Genomic DNA, 23,532 nt, shown 5'->3' with positions numbered 1-23,532 from the left:
CATGTGACCAGGGTGTTTTTCTTTCATTATTATCTCGCAATTTCACAGGTTTGTTATTTCAAGATTTTTTTTTTAGGTACACCAAGTGAGAAGACTGGTCTTTGACACTTACCAATATTGTCCACTGTCTTTAACAACTAAGACACTGAATCTTAAAAACTTGTACCGCAAACATTACGTTACTATAAAAGTGACACGGAAACTGCACTGGCTGGTCGAAGCAGCGTTAATATGAACTTAAAGATTAACTTCACAAACAGACAGTTTAATACAAGGGAGAAATGAGTTGTATATTGAAAACATTAAAACTAATAGTTCTTACACTAGAACTAGGTCATTGCAGTTTCTAAATGTATCCTTTCGAATTACTTCCAACTTGTTTCTTTCGAAGAATCTGGGGGAAAAGTGGAACAAAATGGTTACTGCGTCGGACATATGACAGGTCAACGTGTCTGCTGATGGAGGCCCATTTGTTCGCTTATCAGGTTTAAAAACTGCCAATTATCCCTACATATGACGTCACACTCTCTATCAGCCCCCCCCCTCCCACCCCCCCCCCGAGGCAAATGATGGATATATTATATGTTCGCTTAAAATAACAAAACAATAACAAATTTGTATACAGCGCATAACACAATAACCTTCTCATTGCGCTTTACAGCTCCCTTGGGAGTATTCAACTTGGGCAACAGTAACGCTCCAGAGGCCTTCTCATGTACAATATCAACCTTTACCCTCGCGGGTTTCCATTTATACCCCTGGGTGAAGGGAAGCAATCATGGTAAAATGTATTGCTCAAGGACACAAGTGTCACGACCGCGATTCTAACACACACACTCCGATGACTTAACCAGCTAAACTTTAAATCGATGCTTAAACACTCGGCTATAATTCAGATGTGCCAAATACCCCCTTCATATGACGTCACACTCTCTATCAACGCCCTTCTTGAGGCAAAAGCTGGAGATCGATGAACAAAAGTTTTTTTTTTTTTTTTTTTTTTCTTTTGTGAGTTAGAACGTGCGCGTGACTGCATGCGTAATTTAAGGATGTCCATAGACCTCACACAGATACTTGGAACGCGTGCATTAGGCGTGAATGAGGTGCATGCTGGTCTACCTAGCAATCAAGTTTGATCGCCAGCTAGATTAGCATGCAGCCAATTTAACAGTTAGCGCTTGCGCAATGGATATTCGCGAAAATGTATTTTTGACAATCTCAAACTAGAACGGCGCCCTCATTGAATCATTCAGGCAAACAGGCAGATCATTTCGCTCGGCCCCAGCGGCCAGTCTATCCAGGACCGGTGGGATGGGCTAATCGCTTGCACAGATTCTTGTTCAGGAAGTACGTCATGCGTATATTAAAGTGCATGGAAATATGGCGCAGTGTGAGTGTGATGCATGATGGGACTGCGCATTATTAAATCAATGACAGTGCATGATACGTTTGCCCATCCCAGCGCCTTTGGTTTAAGCAAGGCGCTGGGGACGAGCGAAGCAGATCATCAGAAGATAGCTTCCATTGGTGGTTGAACACGTGCATGTGACCTGGACATGTAAGCGTGGTGCATGAGCTCTTTACGTACGCAATGTATGGGTAATGTTAGGGGGGGCACATGAAATGGGCGTGGCTTAATGATGAACACAACCGTTCACCATTATAATGCACCCGGGTGAACTGGGTCCATCATTTAAACATCATGATTAGTTTGGCAAACAAAAAGTAGGTACTTACACTTTCCATAGTTTTCGTCCGGTTTCCATCATCATTCCTATATCTTGCAACTGGTTATCAGAAGCATACCTTTGAAGAAAAAAATAAAAACGATGTTGCAACCCGAAAATTAAATCGCTGAAACATTTGGATAATTTAAATTGTCTATTTAATTTAGCTTGTCTGTATTTCAAATCTTATAGAATGTTATCACTCGAAATGGACATCTGACAGGACCATTGTGGTTATAAATGTATTATAATTGTTTTCGCCGTGTCATGACATGGTTTAAAATAAATCCATTATTCTCATGATCGAGAATTGATAATTGTTTTAATGTTTTCTCAAAAAGTCAAGCATTTCATGGAATAATATTTCGAGGGAAGTCTTTGACCATTACCTTCTGTAAACCCTGTAAGTTATTTGTAAATCTGTGAAATTTTAGCGATTGTGCAACCAACCTCTTTCGGCTGGCTAATCGCCATTTATTTAGAATTGTGGCACTGCTCTCCCAATAACATTCTTATTGAAATAACATTTCTATTGAAAATATCATAACAATGGATTTGGTTCACCAACTTTAACACTGTGTACCTTTTCCAACCGTACAGTACTTCTAAAAATATATCACAAAAAGATGACAGTTTATTGAACCGCACGGTATAGGATAGTGGATGATATACTCCACGCGTTCGATGAAATACTACAACAAAACAGGCATCGAGTCAACGAGCAACTGGTCTAGTGAAATAATGAGCTTTAATCCCAAAATGAGACAAACACGTATTAAACTTACAGAGACCTGAGGAACGGTGGTACTTTAAATGAATTCGAAATAAGATTCTTGGATACATTCCTGAAATTAAAAGAACAAAGTCAAAACAATCTTAGATCGTCTTTATGCAAATCATGTCCCCCTCTTCCCTTATCTCGATGTCCCTAACAAATAAACACTCTCCTCAGTTTACATTTACTACACATATTGGGAAAGCCCCAACAGTTTGGGGCAAACATTATACCCAAAGAACGCCAGCTAAATAACTTTTTACATGGAAAATATAACGTTTTATAATTGCATGGGTACCATTTTACTGAACTGATTTATTCACAGCATTCTTGTGTAGTTTAATTGTCTATGTCTGCTCCTGTTCGGTACATATGGAAACTGAGGATATTAACAAAGTATACACTTTATAACACCCCTTACAAAATCTTACAAAAATTCTATATTTGCATTGGTTTAAAGCGCGACACATGAAATGTCCTAGTTTTACTAGAAACCTAGCCTTTAGTCAAGGCGCACGCGGCACACCGGATGGCACGCACAACCCCAAAAATGTAACGCACGAAAAAAACATATATATATCAGCGCGAGCGGCGTAAGCCGCGAAGCACCTTTAGCAACTCGTTTTGGGGCCTTTTGTTTTTCTTTACATTTGCCAACGATTTTGGAGGGAGAAAATGTAATGCATAATACATTAGCGTGGTGATTTGCTGGCAAATAAGAAGCCACAATTACTTGCATGACGTCACAAGAACGTTCGATGCAAATTCGATACATTTTCTCCCACCAAAAATGTGGCAAATGTAAAGAAAAACAAAAGGCTCTAAAACGAGTTGCTAAAGGCGCTTCGCGGCTTATGCCGCTCGCGCTGGTAGTATCTATTCGTGCGTTACATTTTTGGGGTTGTGCGTGCCATCCGGTGTGCCGCGTGCGCCTCGACTAAAGGCTACTAGAAACCCGGCGGCGTTCCTTCGTGACGTACACTTTATACAACGTTATTCAGAACTGTGTGTAAACATTCAGAACAATAGAGATCCACACAATGCAGGTGTGACGGTCATAGAAATTGTACCCCCACTGTTATTTTTATTGCACTTACTTATTATGTAACATTTAATTATTCAAGAGAAGCGCCCTCTCTTGGACAGCATTCCAATTTCGCGCGCTTCCGCCACCCTCATAATGATTCCAGCGAAGACCTGACAACACGTATTTTGTCTTCGTCTGTTTCAGGTAATAATCTTTTGGTTTATTTTCATACATTTTCCCTCTAAAATCATCATTCATGTACATTATTGTAAACTGGTGTTTATCTTCAACCACTATTGATTCTATTTTTATTCATTTCGAGATTATTAGAGATTTAATGGAATTGATTGATTGCCGGACTAAAGATTTGTCCCGGTTTAGTTTTCTGAATACAAGCTTATTATTTATTTGTTGAACTATACCCTTGTAGTTTAATTGACAAGAGTTGCTATTTATAAGTATTTGTTCTTTAAAACATTTCCGATCAGGAGCATCGGCCAAGTTTTCTTTGCATTTAAGTTGTTGTTTTCCATCGACAATCAAGATGGCGCATGATGTGAAAATCACATGTCATGATCTTGAGACATACCTGTTTACTTAAAGCCGTTTACGATTTCATTTAATACTGTTTGTACATAAATACTGTTCTGTGATTATTTGTTTTATAAGTTAATTAAGATAATGATTCCAGCGAAGACCTGACAACACGTATTTTGTCTTCGTCTGTTTCAGGAAATAAAATGGTGCACCGAGTGTAAAGAAAATCAACTTGCCGTTAGCCTTTATCCTTATACGACTCTCTTAAGTATTGAGAGGGTCACATTGGTGGAGAATTCCGGTATAGAGGCACACCAACGGCACACCTGATTACGACACGGCCGTCATTACTACCTAACCTCTGATGAAGAAGTCCATACACCACTTCACATGAAAAGTCCGCCCAAGCGAGCCTCGAGTGGCCGCCATCTATCCGGCAGAGTGGGACCTTCCCCCATCCCAGCGTACCCACCGAGTTTGACTGGCCCGGGTTTTGAGGTACTCTACCGTGGACATGGAGTGGAACAACGACAACAGTTCAGGAGCGGTTTAATGACGAAGCACCATGCAAAAAGAGAGTTGACTTTATTGACTGCAGTTGCGAACACTAAGTTCATTTCGGAAAAGAACAATTTCTGCAGATTGTTTTGACAACCGTATTTGAACATTCTTCTGAAAAATCGTGTGTTTCACCAGCCAGATTTTTTTTCAATTTCAATAAGCATTTTCGGGACTGTTGACAAATGCTGCGTTAGTTTCCACAGTAACTGAGCACACAAAAGAACTTTTACGCCCACTGTGTGTTCATTACATTCCAGCCATTCAAAGTGATAATGACTATTGCGTAACTTCTCCAAGTGTTCAACAACTTCCAGCTATTCAAAGAGACAACGACTATTGTATGACCATTATATTGAGCCTCTGTTGTGATTGGATTTAACCCTCATCGCATTAGGTGTATCACTTACAGTACACCGCCCAAGTGCTACTGGTCTTTCGCATTTCAATTGATTGACATTTGTTTTGTATTGAATTCATTGTGATTATTTGTGTTTGGCAAAAGTGTGTGGCAAAGCAATTTCTTGTAGTGGTTTTACAAGGACAGTAGCAAACCGAGTCCTGATAAATTGCGAGTTGTTTTATTGCATTGCCAGATTGGTTTCCGAAATTGTTTTCATTGTTGCGCCAAAATGAGTACACACTTTTGAATTACACTTCAGATGTATTTGAATTTTGCATTGATTACCAAATTTGAATTTCAATCTCAGATATTTTGAACTTTGCATTTATGTACCAAGTTTTGAATTTCAAATACTTACCTTTGCATTTTCTAATTGCATTATCAATCATCTCTTAAATTGGACTGTGTTCTTGCAAATATCCATTGTCTTCTTCAAGCAAGATGGATACCCCAAGGAGATTGGTTCCCGATGCAAATTTCTCATCACCAACCTCAACTACACATCGACGACCAAGCCGCCAAACGCTACACAACCCTTCGGCAGACACCAGACCAAGGCAAAGATTTGGAGCTCGAGAACAATCTTCGACCCCAACTTTGAATTTCAACAATGTCAATCCGCTCAGTAGTGATCAAATGCTGTCTCAACTTGAACAATTAGAGAATCGACTGACTCACAGTTTGTCTCGGCACCCTCCTGTAGATCTGCATCACCCTACACAGAGTACCAGAACACAGCCAGTGCCAAGACGAAGTTCTTCTTCAGCAAGTTATCCCTTGCTCACACCACACAACCAAAGCAGACCTGATACTGAACACCGATCGTCTCCATCTCACCATCGTCTCCTTCCGTCACACCAAGTGAAATCGGTACCAATTTTCACTGGGCGTGATCAAGGTTCCACTGTAGCCATTGATGACTGGGTACGAGATGTCAAGTACCTCATCGAGACAACCTCAATGCCAATTGACATTCAGTTTTCCACCATAGTCAGGTACCTAGGAGGAGCAGCAAGAAAACTTGTCCTCAATCTACCTCCAGAACAACAAACACCTCGTCAAGCTTTTGCAGAACTGAAAGCCCAATTTGGAGATGTTCTGTTGACTGGTGACCCTTTAGCTAACTTCTACGAGCGCATGAGACTCCCTAATGAGCAGCCGAGCATATACGCCGTCGAGCTTGAAGCGACACTGAGAGCAATCGAGGAAAGATCTGGTGAAAGACATACCATCCAAAACAGGAACGGCATGCTCACTCAGCAGTTCATGAGGGGTGTGAAGGATGAAAAGGTCACCCAAAGACTGGCACCAATGCGACCGAGAGAAATGACATTTAGAGAACTGCAGGTCGAGTTGCGACAACTAGAAAGAGAAGCTAGAATGGCAGCAGTTCTGAAGACTGGAGCAAAGATTCAATTGCAACATAGTCAACAGTTTCGACCTCAAGTCCAGCAACAATCTCCTTCGATGTCTCCATCCATGTTCCCATCTATTTCTCCATCAAGTTCTTCTGGTAGTATGAACTACGATAGAACCCCACCTCTTCCTCAAAGCTTGCAGCCCAACACTGAACGGGAAGTGCTCGAAGACCTCATTCTCACAGTTCGTCAGCTAGCACAGAAGGTTGATCAAATCACTACCACGACTTCACACAACAGATATCAACACAGGAATGCAGACGAAATATCACCGAACCAGCGTGTCTTTATTTGCCACAGGTGCGGTCAGGAGGGGCACATCGCCAGAGGATGTAGAAGTACCCCTTTAAACGAGCAAGGCCCACGGCCAGAGGGCAAGCCGTCAGAGGCCAGGAAGTAACATGCCCACCAGAAGTTTCTCCTTCAAACGAAATGTCATGGAATTCTCCTTCAATAACTCGACACCCTAACACAATACCTGGTCATCAACAACTTATTGGTCCCAATAATGAAGACATCGTGAAGATTGACGACTTCAGTTACAGAGCACTAATCGATTCTGGTTCACAGGTTACTTCAATAACAGAGGACTTATGGAAAGAACACCCCAAGCTCAGAAATGTCGCTCTCTCTTCAGCAGATGTCTCCATCGAAGGTGCTAGTGGTCACCGAGTACCTTACTTAGGCGTCATTCCTGTATCACTCACAATCATGAACGTTGTCTACGAAGACGTCCCAGCCTTTGTTGTACCAACAGATAAGTACCGCAGAGATGTTCCCATTCTGATAGGCACAAACGTGATAAGAACTTCAAAAAGAGACCAACAGATAAAGAGAGGTGTAAACTACATGAAGCTACTCCAGACAGAAAATCCAGCATGGCATGCAGCTTTCAGCAACACTACCAACTCAGAACCTGGAGATCAGCGTGGTTCGATCGGTTACGCAAAGTACATTGGTCGCTCTGTTCGTGTGATTCCACCGGGAAAAGAAGAAGACATCAATTGTCAAGCGCCTAGTAACCAAGGTTTTCCCTACACGGCTGTTGTTGAGAGTCTTCTTCAAACCTCATCTTGTCTGAAGGTTAGCAACTTGGTAGCAGACATTGGTCCCAACTGCCGAGTACCTGTTAGACTGTGTAATATCTCAGCAAAGCCCATTGTCATCAAGCGCAACAGTAGACTAGCCCAACTGTCATCCATACTACGAGTTGATGATGTACCTGTTCAAGAGCAAGCTGGAAACTCTCCTTCAACCGCAAGTGTTAGAAGTGCCACAGCCACAGACACGGTGCCTACCATCATTCCAAATCTTGATTTATCCAAATCAGCACTCGAGAACGAGGCACAGAAACAACAGCTTGACAATCTCCTTCATGAGTTCTCAGATGTATTTTCATCCAACTCACTTGACTTTGGCTGTACCTCAACCATCAAACACAGCATCCCGCTCATAGACGACCAACCATTTCGACTCCCTCATCGCAGAATTCCAGCCGCTCAATACCAAGCAGTCAAGGATCATCTGAAAGGAATGGAGGAATCAGGCGCCATCCGCCGGAGTAAGAGTCCATACGCCTCTCCAATCGTGATAGCGCACAAGAAAGATGGCTCCCTCCGTATATGCATCGACTATCGGCAGCTGAATAATAAGACAGTTCGCGATGCATATCCTCTTCCTCGCATCGAAGAAGCTTTAGATGCCCTTGGTAAAGCCCGTCTGTTCACGACGTTAGATTTGACATCAGGCTATTGGCAGGTGCAGATGGAAGAAAAAGATATCCCAAAGACAGCCTTCACAACTCCCATGGGACTGTTCGAGTGTGAGAGGATGCCATTCGGATTATCGAACGCCCCAGCAACGTTCCAGCGTCTCATGATGTCCTGCCTTGGAGAACAGAATTATGTCACATGCCTGCTCTACCTTGACGACATCATCGTTTTCTCAGCCAACTTTGACGAACACATCGAACGCCTAGGCAAAGTTTTTTCCTGCCTCAGAGAACATGGTCTGAAACTCAAACCGTCGAAGTGCAACCTGTTGCAAGAGGAAGTTAAATACCTTGGACATGTTGTTTCCGGTAAAGGTATTGCCACGGATCCAGAGAAAACAGCACAAGTGTCAGACTGGCCATCTCCTTCAAATCGCAAAGAAGTACGAAGATTCTTAGGTTTCACAGGCTACTACAGAAGATTCATCAAAGCATACTCAAACATAGCTGCACCACTCTACAACCTCATATCTGGTGATCCAAAACGCAAGAAGAGAGGAACAAGACAGAAGTCTCCTTCAGTACCATTCATATGGACGGAAGATTGTCAGCGAGCAATGGATCTACTGAAACAACACATGACGTCACCACCGATTCTTGCATACGCTGACTATGAACTTCCATTTCTCCTTCAAACTGATGCATCTGGTGTAGGACTTGGAGCAGTACTCAGCCAAGTACAGAATGGAAAGGAAAGGGTAATCGCCTACATCAGCAGAGGTCTTAAGCCAGCAGAATCTCGCTACCCTGCACACAAACTGGAGTTTCTAGCGATGAAATGGGCTATAACAGATAAACTACGAGACTACCTGATCGGCAACGAGTTTACTGTACTGACGGATAACAATCCACTCCTATACGTCACCACATCCGCTAAACTTGACGCCACTGGTCAGAGATGGGTTGCCTCGCTTTCGCAGTTCAACTTCACTGTGAAGTACAAGCCTGGCAAAAACAACGCAGCAGCAGACGCACTCTCTCGTAAACCACACCCTGACAGTCCAAGAAGTTCTCTCTCATTCCAGACCGATGCAGTTACAATCCCGCCACATATTGTCCAAGCAATCTGTAACAGCCAACCACTTGTAACTCTCTCCTTCATGGAACCTCCAACAGCTAGATGTGAACACATTGTGCAGAGCCAATCACATCTCTCTGCCAATGAACTACATCGAGTGTCTCACACTGAACTTGTTTCAGCTCAAAGGTCAGATCCTGATATCTCAAGAACTCTATACTATCTTGAGAAGGGCAAGAAACCAACTCTAGCAGAAAGAACTCGAGAACGCAGTGGTTGTCTTCTTCACTTGAAGCAATGGAAGAAACTTCACATGAGAGATGGGTTATTGCACAGAGTGATACAGAAACAAGACGGGTCATCAGCTCAACAACTAGTTCTACCACAGCAGTACAAGACCACAGTGATGAAACACCTTCACGATGACTTTGGCCATTTTGGGTATGAAAGAACTATCGACATGGTGAGGAACCGCTTCTTCTGGCCCAAGATGGCACATGATGTGAAGGAATGGTGTGAACGCTGTGAGAGATGTTGCCTCAGAAAAACACCAACCACAAAAACAAGAGTACCCCTGGTCACCATCAACACCTCAGAACCGATGGAGCTGCTATGTATAGATTATCTCAAGCTAGAGCGAAGTAAGGGAGGTTATGAGAACATACTTGTTGTAACAGACCATTTCACCAAGTATGCACAGGCATTTTCAACAAGAGATCAGAAAGCAGACACAGTTGCAAAAGTTCTTTGGGATAACATCATCCAACACTACGGCTTTCCCGTCAGACTGCATGCCGACCAAGGTAGAAACTTCGAAAGTCAGCTGATCCGAGAGCTCTGCAAAATCTCAGGCATCAAAAAGAGTAGGACCACCCCTTACCACCCTCAAGGAAATGGTCTCACAGAACGCTTCAACCACACACTTCTTAATTTGTTAGGAACACTTGAGACTGAACAAAAGAAGAATTGGAAACAATTCGTTGGTGTAATGACTCATGCTTACAACTCAACTCGTCATGACTCTACTGGATACGCTCCATTCTACCTCATGTTTGGTCGACATCCGAATTTACCGGTAGATCTGATGTTTGGACTGAAAGCAAACAAAGAGGATACAACGTCCTACGAAGAGTACATAGAGCAACTCAAAGGCAGACTTCAGTTCGCCTACAAAAAAGCAAGTGATCTCGTCAAACAAGCACAGGCAAAACAAAAGCGCTTATACGACCGAGGCACACACACAGCTCCTCTTCAAATTGGTGATAGAGTCCTCATTCAAAACAAACATCTCGTTGGAACCAGTAAGCTAGCAGACCGATGGGAACCTCAACCTTACGTTGTCATCTCTAAACACTCAGACGTCCCTGTCTACACTGTCCGTTCCCTCGACGATGGTAAAGAGAGAACCGTCCATAGGAACTTGCTGACCCCTTGTATGTTTCTTCCTATCGAAGATGAAAACTTAAAGGATGCAACAGCAAATGTAAACGGAGTTGACACTCGAACAACACAAGAAATCGAGAAAGTATCATCCAAACCCACAGCGGAGGACGATATAAGTTCTAGTGAGGATGAGATCGACATCAATTTTCTACCTGTAGAGACAACACGTGACATTATGCATTCTCCTTCATTATCACGCCCAGAACTCACACTAGTTACGATAGATGCAAGACCAGAGAACATCACTTCTACGTCTCCTTCATTGTCACCCCCAGTGCTTACCCCAGAGAACATAAGCACATCTCAAAGTGTGGATGAAACAAACACGGAGAGCTCATCGTACACCTCACCACCAAGCCAAAGACCAACTAGACTCAGACGGCCCGTCAACAGACTGAATTATGACTATCTTGGACAAACCAAGCAACACAGAGTCCAACCTCAGTCAAGGCAGACCAAAGTTAGCCGAGGACGCAGACTGTTTGAAAAGTGGAAGGACCCAAAGATGGCTGAAACGCGAAAGAAAGTGTGTTTCAGACTCCTTCTACAAGAACACAGCCCAATCTAGATTTCCCTTGTTAATATGTATTGTAAATAGTGATTTATGAGATAGTGTATTTACTTATACTGCCGTAATGCAAAAATTGCTGTTTTTTGTTTCTAGCTTACTAAAAGTAAGTAGCCTAAGCGAAGAAAGATTGCAGTGAAATTTTGCGACTTTCTTATGTTGAAGTTTTTATACACTTCACGTGTTCTAAAATTTTTCTGAGTAGTAGAAAATACACTATTCAGTAGCGATTTCAAATATTTCTAATTGTGTTACTATAGGCAGTGCAAGTAATACGTAGTTTCCTGTTGTATAAACTTTGCACATAATGATTTTTCTGTAAATACTGTGCATGTAAAGAAATGTTGAGGACAACATTTCCTCAAAGAGGGGAATGATGTGACGGTCATAGAAATTGTACCCCCACTGTTATTTTTATTGCACTTACTTATTATGTAACATTTAATTATTCAAGAGAAGCGCCCTCTCTTGGACAGCATTCCAATTTCGCGCGCTTCCGCCACCCTCATAATGATTCCAGCGAAGACCTGACAACACGTATTTTGTCTTCGTCTGTTTCAGGTAATAATCTTTTGGTTTATTTTCATACATTTTCCCTCTAAAATCATCATTCATGTACATTATTGTAAACTGGTGTTTATCTTCAACCACTATTGATTCTATTTTTATTCATTTCGAGATTATTAGAGATTTAATGGAATTGATTGATTGCCGGACTAAAGATTTGTCCCGGTTTAGTTTTCTGAATACAAGCTTATTATTTATTTGTTGAACTATACCCTTGTAGTTTAATTGACAAGAGTTGCTATTTATAAGTAATTGTTCTTTAAAACATTTCCGATCAGGAGCATCGGCCAAGTTTTCTTTGCATTTAAGTTGTTGTTTTCCATCGACAATCAAGATGGCGCATGATGTGAAAATCACATGTCATGATCTTGAGACATACCTGTTTACTTAAAGCCGTTTACGATTTCATTTAATACTGTTTGTACATAAATACTGTTCTGTGATTATTTGTTTTATAAGTTAATTAAGATAATGATTCCAGCGAAGACCTGACAACACGTATTTTGTCTTCGTCTGTTTCAGGAAATAAAATGGTGCACCGAGTGTAAAGAAAATCAACTTGCCGTTAGCCTTTATCCTTATACGACTCTCTTAAGTATTGAGAGGGTCACACAGGGATTTAAATACCAATCGAAAATTCACAGTTCAACACAAACTAAGCTAATTATTTTTTGCATTCTCTAATGAGAGACTATGGCCCTTTTCGAAACAATGGCTTCGGCTTTTGGATTCTGCTTCAGGCTCCGTCCTCTCGTGTGAAGATGAGCGCGCACGCAAGCTGGCCTTGGAATCGAAAAGAGCCTTTGCTAGGGTTAATAGGTGATGGTCGTTGAGCTATGTAGATCATTATTATTAATCAATCACACATTATTATACGTACAGGTAAACGAGACGATCAAACTGCAACAACCAATCTTCTGGTATCTCTCGCAAGAAGTTCGTACTGAGGTCTCTGTAGCACAAGCAAGAACAAAGAAAACAAAAGAAAGAAAAAATACCATCTAAAAACTTTCGGGGTAGAATTTATTCGTATTCTTTGTCACGTTTGGTCTGTCCCATTTCCTAACGAACCTTAATCTGCGTCTAATTGACACATCAGTTCATTATGATAAAACAACCACAGTTCCAAGGTCACACTCCCCAATAGGCCATGGGTCAGGCCGCTTTGAACTCGGTATCAGGGTCAAGTCTGCTCATGCAGTTTCAAGAATGGCCTACACAATACACTATATCAGCCTACTACACCTGTTATATCCTAATACCCCCGGATCCAAGCATTGCACCTTAAGCTGGTAATTGGACCAAGAATAAACCAGTCATGCTGCTGAATGCTCGGGCAGATTACATGCCTATTAAATTTAAAAACTCATGTAATGACAACATTAAAATCCCCACATGAAAATTACTTTTAGTTTAGGTTTAGCTTTGCATATTATGTTTTGAACAAGCCAAGTGTCAGCTTATAATCAAGCAGTCCCCGTGAGTCCAACACATGCTCAAAAACGAAATGGTGCTACCGCAAAGTGTGCTTACTACAAATCTTTAAGCCTTTGTAGTATACAAATAAGTAACATTATATCTTCATTTGACGTGTAAAATTTCGGGAAAACCAGCCATGTTACCTCCTTTAATCAATGAGTTCCTCATATGACCGTGTGAACTTGAACTCGCGCTCCCCTACATTTTGTTTTTACATAACAAAAGAACATTTTTTTACGAGGAAGGCTCGTTCTCTTTATAAAGAATCAGATTTCCCCAAATTTGTAATCTTTGGCAAAATGGTAGAATATAAGCTGACACAAAGGGAGTAATGATGCTTGACTTCGCCTGGGGGTTTCTAATAAAAATATAATGCTCTGCTTGAAAGGGTGCCATTCAAACTGTATGCAGTTCAGTTTAAATTTATCGCGGATCATTCATATCAGCATGTTACTTCAGCGTCACGATGTCAAATACCAACATGTAGAAACCTCCTTCAAAATTAATACACGACTGTTTACAAACAAGACTTATAGAAAGCATTCTAACAAAAATTACTCTTGACTATGTTCATAATGTGCTAATTTATTTGTTAGATAATAGATTTGAAGAGTTATATCCAGCAATTTTTCTGAAAAAGTAGCCGTCCCATTTTCGAACTGGTTGTGTTGGATATTCATGCATACAATGAAATAAATGCGCTGTCCGACTTGTATCATAAGATTAACCGATGATTTGTTTTATATTAAAGTCACCTGGACATATTTTGTTAGTATTTGTTTGTCACGATTTATATGTTTAAAAATATATAAAGTTGTTTGGGGGTGACTCCGCCTACCCCTTTTGTGACGTCAATCAAGGCAGACTTTGCCTCGATCGAACAAAGACCCCCTCGAATTTGCCTGCAACGCGTAGAGTAAACACACGTGCAAAGTACATGTAAGTGGAGTCGTGAGTTTGTACGTTTGTTTTTCTTTCATTTTCCCGGCAATGTCGACCAGGTGTATTGCTGCTTGAAGCAGCAAAACAAAAGATGGGGTCTGTTTGCATAGTCAGACTCACAAGAGCAATAGCGGTCCGGTCCGACGTCTTGTTCAGCGCTGCGTGCAGCGAACACTTCGAGCCGCCGTGCTTAGAATGCGGAACACACCAAACATTTCACATGAAGAGAAAAGTTATTAAAACAAATTACGCCATCACAACAATTGTTCCAGCTAGTGGGAAGTCGAAAAAGGTACCTGGAAGACGTTACGAACATAAAGGAGAACGTAAACAAAATTTCAGGTAAGTTTGAACTTTGAGGGCATGTTTTTTAGCGTGCGCCTAGCGTCACGATTTTTGTTTTGGTTGGCACTGCATGTAGGCCATGGGCCCAAGCCATTTATTTTGTCAAAATGCTGCAGGGTCAGGGGTAAAGAAGGTTTGAGGTCATAATATCATAGAGAAGGTATTCATAATAAATAATTTACAATGTTCAAGTTCAAAGTTTGGTTTGGCTCCCCCAAAAAAGCGATTTTCTAAGCCCCTATTTTAGGCAAATTATTGGAGTTACAACCTTGTTCCCAAATATCACGAAAATGGTGATATGGGTCTTAAGTACACATAAATTCACTACCCATGGGAACGAGTGTGAGATTGTTTGTTTGTTTGTGTAACAACACAGATGTCAGACAGTGCATGCAATGGAGGGGTTGCAGTGGGTGTTTGTCGCGTAACAAAAGACGAATTTGAACCTGTTATTGCATTTAAAGAGTCTTCTTGGGATAAAGTTATTGAATGTGTAAGTACATGGAAAGAGTTAGATGGTTTAGAGAAGAAAGCTGCCATGGAATTTGACCTAGAAAAGAAACATTTGTACGGGTATGACATACAACATCATGTATGTATTAGTTTCATAGTACTACTACTACATGTACCAACGTTTTACTGGAGGCGTATTGGATATGGGTTTCAGTTGAAGGAAGATGTTATATCTATCCTCTCCAGAAACAGTTATATCCAAAACCAATAAGAGAATGGAGAGGTTAGATCTTCTTGGATATTCTTAAGCAAAAAGCAAAACAAATCAGCAATTTGTAAAAAAGTCTGTCAGACACGCATTTTACAGATAGTGAGCTAATCGTATTTTTGCGTGGTTTGAACTTCATCCCCAAACGGTCTACCATCCTACGCCATTTGAAACTGCTTTTCAGGAAAATAAGACTAAGCGTTTTAATGGCGGGGAAACAAAGGTGGAGCTTATGTACACCCCTTCCGAATGCCCTCAATACGGAATCTTCAAGTCGCCCGACACATACCTAGATTCGTACATTGAAGGTACACTGGAGGAGTTGTTCAAAACAAAAATAAAAAATGTGCGACAAATTGACTAAAGCAGACGTCAAAGTCAAACAAAAGAAAAAATTTCCATAAAACCATCTGACAAAGCCAGGGGTGTTTGCGTTCTCAATAAATCAGACTATATACACGAGGGGACTAGGCAACTATCTGGGCCGTACTATAAGTTGGTTGACGAGGATTTAACAAGTGAAATCACAGCTGCGGTCTACCAGGCCGTAACTAATCTGTTCAAAGAATGGATAATATCCAAGGAAATATTCAAGTTTATCGACCCCGGCCCCACAACCACCAGATGATTAAAACACCCAGCCTATACCTACTGCTGAAGATCCATCAGTGGTTGCGGGGCCCCAACTCAACAATTTTCAAAATACATGGATTTTTCCTTGCTTCCAATTGTCAAGCAACAAAGCACATACACACGAGACTCTTCACAGGTTCTCCAAAAACTTGACACTTTGACATTGGACAAAGACTATCTCCTAATCAACTTGGATATTGTTTCAATGTTAACAAACTGTCTACAAAAAGAGGCTACTCAGTTTGTGATGCTTTAGACGAGGACATCCAGGGCTATACGCTGTACAATAAAAAAAATAATAAAAAACAAGCACGTTGTATTTTGGAACTAATCAATGGCGCAAATGTCTTTGAGTTTAATAACAGATTCTATAAACAAACAATAGGCGTGGTCATGAGATATAGAGATGATGTTCTAATCATTTACAATGGCAACCGAAGCAGGGCGGAGGATTTCATTAGGACGCTAAACAACTTGCATCCAACATCTATTCATCTCGGAGATATCTGAACAACAAGTTACCTTTTTAGACCATGTCCTTAACAAAGGAGAACGTTTTCAAAAAGAAGGGAAACTGGATACTCGAGTATAGCTACACAAAAAGCAGACACATTCCAATATCTTGCTCGAGATTCAGCACACCCTAAATCAGTATTTGGCAGCGTTATTAAGGGTGAAACGACAAGATACAAACGTTATATGTCCACACTCAAAAGACTTTGAGGAGAAGGTTAATTTCTTCAAGACTAAACTGTCAGAACGGGCTACAACACGGAGAATTAACCCGCTCGCTTCACACTTAAAGTAAACGAAGACCACCGGAACTCAATGTTGGCTGCCTCACCTTATTTAAAACAGCAGACTATATCTAATCCCCCACTCGTGTTCATCCTGCCATACTTTGCACAGATCCATCATTCCATCCTTAAATGGGCTCTCCTTAAACACTGGCACCTCTTGGAAGGGAATGCTTATACATCTCAAAAAACTCTTCCCAGCCCCACCACTGCTGGCCTACAATTTACATAAAACAAAATTACGATCTAGATTGCCAGACCCTACAGAAAAAGACTGGCTCAAGAAGTTAACAATACTTGGCTGAATAAACACATAGAGAAACAAGACTCAAGTGAAAGGGGTGATACATTAACCCAACATATAAACACGAATGTTCATCACCTTTCACTTAGAGTCCAACACATACGGAAGAATGGATATCTTTCAAATTTCCCGCACACAAGTCTACACAACGTTAATTGACTGGAGACTGAGCAAACCTGTGGCTTGCCCCCCCCCCCACTCAACCCCCACCCCCTCCATTAAACTCAACCATCTGACCTCCCAAGTCATATAAATGAAGCGTTGTAGTATAAGAACTAATGCCTTGCACTCATCAAACATATAACATGCCGGCATTACATTTTACGTAATAATAATTATTATTTAATACATATTTGACATTTCAAACGTTATGAGAAACTACAACGTCTTACTTGGAATGTTTCTAGGCATACCGTATATATCGGAAACTTCATGGAAGATGTATGCTGTTCCTCACCACACCTTTCTCTCCCCCCCACCACTTATCCAATGTCCTTCCCTCTCTCCAGTCCAAATGTTTGTTTATAACAAAAACAAGCCTCCAATAGTTTCAGAATAGCCTGTCCCATAAAAGTGCTCTTCATTTTACAATGATTGCGCCTTAACTATTACAGATATCTGAAAGTATGCGAGTATGTACCGGTTATACTTTTTATGTTTGTCTTAAGGCCTTTACATACACTAACAAAGTTAATTGACGCACCTGTGTCTTGTGAAAATTACAAATAGAACTGTATATGTGGCTTCACTGTCTTCCCTTTAATTCACAGTATGATCTCACTCTTCTTTTCCAAACACAGTAGGTGGCTTAGAAAATAAACTTGCCCTTTAAAATTGTGCTGGGCTAGTCAGGGCGGTAGTTCAGGTTTTCTTTCTTGTCAGCCATGACTTCTATGTGACCTTCCCTTTAATAGCTAAATTATTAAAGTGAGAAACGTCACTTTATTCCAATATTCCATATTGATGCCAGCGGTTCCTTCTAAAAAGTCTCTGTCAGGGATGGGGGGGGGACACAGACACTGCAGCCACTTCCATGATCTACATTTACCTGTACATACTGTAAAAATTATGCAATTCACAAAATATTGTTCCCCCTCATAATATTGGAGGAAACTTGTACATTTGTAATTGTGAAATTTTTGAGATTTTTTGTGGGCGTGGCTTACCAGGGCTAAATGGGGGCACATTATCCCCCCCCCCCCAGTTTCTGGTTTTCTGGATTTTCAAAGCATATAAAACTAGTTCATGTATGCCAGTTAGGGAAAACTAACGACTTTATACTCGGCTCAACAAAATTTCATCACTGCATGCAAAAGTTGTGCATGTAATGACTGTATTTATAGTAAATTGTTGACTTTTTCCTAAAAATGAGCTATTTAACTAAAAAATGGCAGCCATTTTGTAAACGGGCACTTTCCACGTTTTGTGAAATCTTTCCAGATCATAATTTGTATGCAACAGGACAACATTGTTGTATAATAGCTGTTCATATAAGGGTGTTTCTTAGACATTTCTACAAATAAATAGCCGCAATCTTGAATTTTAGCCGCCATCTTGGATTTCTCGCTTGCGAACCAATATTTTTTATAAGAACATTGTTTTTTCTTGGAGAGGGCACCATTCCTTACATTTTGATGTATAGATCTTCCCTTCACCCCTGGGGCTGCAGCATTCTTCTATTTCTAGAGGACTTTTTGCCCTTCGGCCCATGGCCTAATGCGATTCACCGGGCAGGGTAATCCGAGTGGACCATCCGCACAGCAGCCGTAGTGCATGCAGTCTGCTCCGTGGACCTTTGTTCTCTAAGTAGGCATCATACCGATCAGGTACCAGACGTAGTGTACGGGGCCAGACTACACATTTTCTCTTCAAATAGCGCGCCTCGATTGACGTCAAGAACAGCGCCCTCTCGGGTCGGGGCAAACTCTTAAATTTGTAAATAAAATAAGAACTAACTTTGTTGAACCTTAGTTAACTGTTTATTCACCTTCTACTCATCAAAACACATATCTGAGTGACAAAAGCTTTATTTTTAAACAAAAAAAATAACACTTTCAGGTGACTTTAAATTGTTTGGCCAACCGTCTGTGTATCGATACGTCTGTACTAAAGGACTGCGGCAGCCGAGTGACCAAACTGCGTGAGGCTCATTCCGAGTACAGTGCTCACTCAGTAACTCTAACATACCGCTGTTCCGTAAACAAGTCCGTTGTCCGTTTGGTTGTCATTCAAAATATTATGTTTTTCTTCTGAAACGTTCGCCTCAATAAAAAACAGAACGAAAACCAATCCAAATACTTAATAATATCAACTCTAACTAAACACATCTTGAAATAATTATTAACATTAATTTAAAAATTACTTACAGTCTTGCAGTGTCATTTGGTATGCCGATTGGTAGCTCTGTCAGACCCCTAATGCTGCAGTCAACAGTCATAGGCTGTCTATCGCAATGGCAAACCTCACACGCGTCCCCCGTATACCTGGCTCCAACTAGTCCAATGACCAGTACACAAGCAATCACACCTAAACAAAGAGGTCGCAAGACGCCTTTAAATCCACGGTCGGCCATATTTTCCCAAAGCAACCTTCTTGCAAATATAACAAGTCACCTGTAGCCTGTTTGTGGAGTTTTTGCGGCGTTAATCTGTAAGATGAACTTTAACATAAGATATGAGGTTTAAATGTAACCAATATCAGGAGATGTTGTTCTGGAAATTTGTTCCAATCTTCTGTGACCGCTGTCCTGATAGTTCTGATCGAAACTATATAAATTCAAGTTTATAAAGGAAATAACACTACATCATCATTTGGTACGTGTTATTGTTTACACAACTCAGGGGTACTTTCTAAAGCTACGTATGCATTGTACGTAAACATCCCAGTTCTATTCATGTTTTTGTATGAATGGTACCTAACAAAATATTTCATGTTTGGCTGGGAGTGGGGTTTCCCAATAAATTTTACCAAATTACGAAATACTGTGACAAATGAACCATGGCGATTGTTGTTCTGGATCGAAAAAAAAGTGCAAGGTTAAAGCCATTGGACCCTTTCGGTACAGAAACAAAAATAAAAGTTCATAGATTTACAACTAATTTACAGGGTTTACAGAAGGTAATGGTGAAAGACTTCTCTTGAAATATTGGTCCATGAAATGCTTTACTTTTTGAGAAAACAGTAAAACAATATAAATTCTCGTTAACAAGAATTACGAATTTATAGAAAACACATGTCATGACACGGCGAAATGCGCGGAAACAAGAGTGGGTTTTCCCGTTATTTTCTCCCGACTGCGATGACCGATTGAGCCTAAATTTTCACAGGTTTGTTGTTTTATAATGTATAAGTTGTGATACACGAAGTGTGGGACTTGGACAATACTGTTTACCAAAAGTGTATAATGGCTTTAAATATCTACTTGAGCGGATTTTTTTTTTTTTTTTACGGAAATGCTGTTTTAACTTGTTTATGATGCGTTTGTTCACCATTTAAATGTAATTTTGATATGTGTACATATCTGAATTGTTCGTAATTATCGATTAAAACATCATGCACCAACCTAAAATGACAATGCTTTGATGTAATGTCTGGAAGTTTGCTTTGTTATACCTACTTGCTGCAACAAACAAATTGGAGGCTATACAAACTGGAGCTCCCAACTATGACGTAACATGTATGTGTGTAAAAACGTAACGGAGCTGTTCGCGAATCTTTCATCAAAAAAACACGGGAGGAGGGTAATAATTATTCGAAATGATTTTGTTTACACAATTAAAATTTATTTACATGTTTAGTCATATGACTGGATTTCCTTATTGATTGAAAATGAAGAGAAATTCAGCAAAGTTCATACTTGACATTTCCGTGCAAGCAGGTCTTTAATGTGACCCAGTGGCTTCACACCGCTTAGGAAGTCCCTTTACTTGTATTTGGTATAACATTGAAATGCTAAACAGTTGTTTTTATTTACGTGAAAGGGCCCTGTAACTATCGGTTACAGCTCGATAGTCCGAAGGTTCGTTAGTCCGAAGGTTCGTTTGTCCGAAGGTTCGTTTGTCCGAAGGTTCGTTCGTCCAAATGTTCAATAGTCCGAAGGTTCGATAGTCCGAAGGTCCGATAGTCAATTGACAATAAGGTTCGATTGTCGATTCGGACTATCGGACCTTATCGTCGATTCGGACTACCGAACTTTCGGACCAGTGAACCTTCGGATCAACGAACCTTCGGACTAATAAACCTTCGAACTATCGTATTAAATGTTCGGATAAACGAACCCTATTTCTTTTTCGGACTAATGAACCCCCTGTTGTGGAAAAAATTTGCGTTCGGACTATCGAACCTTCCGGAGTATTGAACCTTCGGACCATAACGGAAGACCCTTTCGTTTATACATTTAGTTCAGCAGTGAAAGCTAAACTCATTAATGCGGTTAAACAAAACTCGTACAATATTACCCAGTTTATCATTATGTTAATAAAGTCCAATTCCAGTCTCAATGTTTAATAACATTAGACCCCCCAAAACAGGAACTTTGAGGGCATGTTTTTAGCTTGCGAGTCACCGTGCAGGGTTATCCGAGTGGACCGTCCGCACAGCAGCCGTAGTGCGTGCAGTCTGCTCCGTGACCGTAGTGATGTACGTAGGCATCATACCGATCAGGTACCCAGGCGTAGTGTACGGTGCCAGACTACACATTTTCTCTTCAAATGTCGCGCCTCGATTGACGTCACGAACAGCGCACTCTCGGGTCGGGGCCTACTCTTAAATTTGTAAATAAAATTAGAACTAATTTTTTATAACCTTAGTAAACTGTTTATTCACATTCCACTCATCAAAACACATTATCTTAGTGACAAAAGCTTCATTTAAAAAAAAAATACCACTTCAAGGTGACTAACGGGGAACAACACATCAAAGACTGATCGATTTGAGGATGCTAATGCAGCAGGGTGCAGCATGAATCCCATGTATCTAAATTTACAAGAGAGATGTTGGCTAAATGGTAGTTACTCCATTTGATAATCAACATTTGACAAGGTCTAGGTTCATGGAACAGGAGGTTTCGGCACCAAGAATCGGGTAAGGTTTCAAACAACTTCGTGTGATGTTCCTGTCTGTAAACACTGTTTTCACGCAATTTTCTAAAACATTTGCACATGGCTAAGTGTATTCTTACAAATGTATACTTCTGCGTTAACCCGAACTCTTCCAGGATAAACTATAGCCACACTGTACATAGTTTAAATACACTGGACACTATTGGTAATTACTCTGTATAATTTTAAGTTGCTATGCCTTTTGTTTAAGATCTCGCATAAGCATTATTATAAACAACTAACTAAATATATGATTATGTTAGCAATATACTACAGTGTTTTTCACCAGCCAATAAACTGGTCCGGCAGCACAGCGTAAAAAATTATGATCCTTTTGGCTTCTAACTAAACTGTCAGGCCAGTATCAGTTAATAATAGTCATTGGAACCACTGATGTAGCGTCTTGGTCTTCATTGGTCTGCTCATCCTGTTCGGCACCATCTATACATCTGCACCGATGAATTTCTTATACAAGCAAAGCATCCATGTCTCGAAAGAGTCTTGATGCCAGTCCAGACGGAGCTTACTAAAATACAAGAACATAAGAATGTTGCATTTATAGAACAATTTAAAAGCAAGGCTTCTTATTTGTTTTGAGTTCGTTTATGTACACAGCGCCCCCCCCCATAAAAAAGAAAAAAAAAAAAAAAAAAAAATCTCTGTAGAATCAGTGATTCGGGGTGTGCGTATGCGACTAAAGGTTTCGTTGGTCAAAATAGGGATGTACCAGAATCTAAACGAAAGGACGTACCGAAACCTAAATAGGACGTATGGTAAATGCTCGGGCGTGTAACCAGAATTTGATTGGTCACTCGATACTCCTGCACCAGCAGCACTGCCTGTCCCCTCATTACTGCAACCATCTGGAACGTATGCAAATCTGTATTGTCCGAGAGGCGGTCTGCAGGGCGCACCACGACGATGCCCAGATTAACCTGTAGCCTTATTGTCCAATTGTGGCACACAAAGGATGGGCATACCTCCTGACAGAAGAAATAGTCGTGTGCAGTGGGACAACTTAGAGCCCCGGCACGTGTAACCACATGACGTTGGTTCAACCCGACAAATTGAATTGAGTGAAGTGTAGAATCTCGTGTTACTTTTTCGCACTATAGTTATTCCCGAGATATTCCCGGGAAAATTCCCGGGAACCTTTGGTCGATCTTTTTGAACTACTAAGAAAAACCCTTTTCACACCATAAGTATTTTCTTGGGTTTGATCGTAAGTGTGAAACGGCCGTGCATATTCCTTTTGAAATAGTACTCCCGGAAGTTACCTATATAAAATTGGATGGTGAGAACGATTGCTGTGGTGACGGTGGGGTTAAAAACTACAGGGATTTTCCCGGGAGTTTGTAAAAAATTAGTGCCGCCGATCGCCTGCAATACTAAGGGGGGGG

The 23,532-nt window shown here is 40.8% G+C and overlaps 1 protein-coding gene across 1 annotated transcript in view; it reads right to left on the bottom strand.

Annotated features, from left to right (window-relative positions):
• The window catches only part of LOC139942896 (uncharacterized), a 60,102-nt gene extending 40,482 nt beyond the window's left edge, over positions 1-19,620 (bottom strand). The window contains exons 1-5 of the mRNA XM_071939704.1: positions 19,400-19,620; positions 12,693-12,764; positions 2,513-2,572; positions 1,738-1,806; positions 323-394 (exon numbers count right to left, since the gene is read on the bottom strand). Coding sequence (XP_071795805.1) covers positions 323-394; positions 1,738-1,806; positions 2,513-2,572; positions 12,693-12,764; positions 19,400-19,605 — 479 coding nt within the window. The 5' untranslated portion in view covers positions 19,606-19,620. The remainder of the gene's footprint in view (positions 1-322; positions 395-1,737; positions 1,807-2,512; positions 2,573-12,692; positions 12,765-19,399) is intronic.
• Between the last annotated feature and the right edge of the window lie 3,912 nt (positions 19,621-23,532).

This window comes from Asterias amurensis, chromosome 10 (genome assembly GCF_032118995.1).
Source record: "Asterias amurensis chromosome 10, ASM3211899v1".
Classification (NCBI taxonomy): domain Eukaryota; kingdom Metazoa; phylum Echinodermata; class Asteroidea; order Forcipulatida; family Asteriidae; genus Asterias; species Asterias amurensis.
The sequence above is the reverse complement of the archived record's forward strand: the minus strand, read 5'-3'. Positions and strand labels throughout refer to the sequence as shown.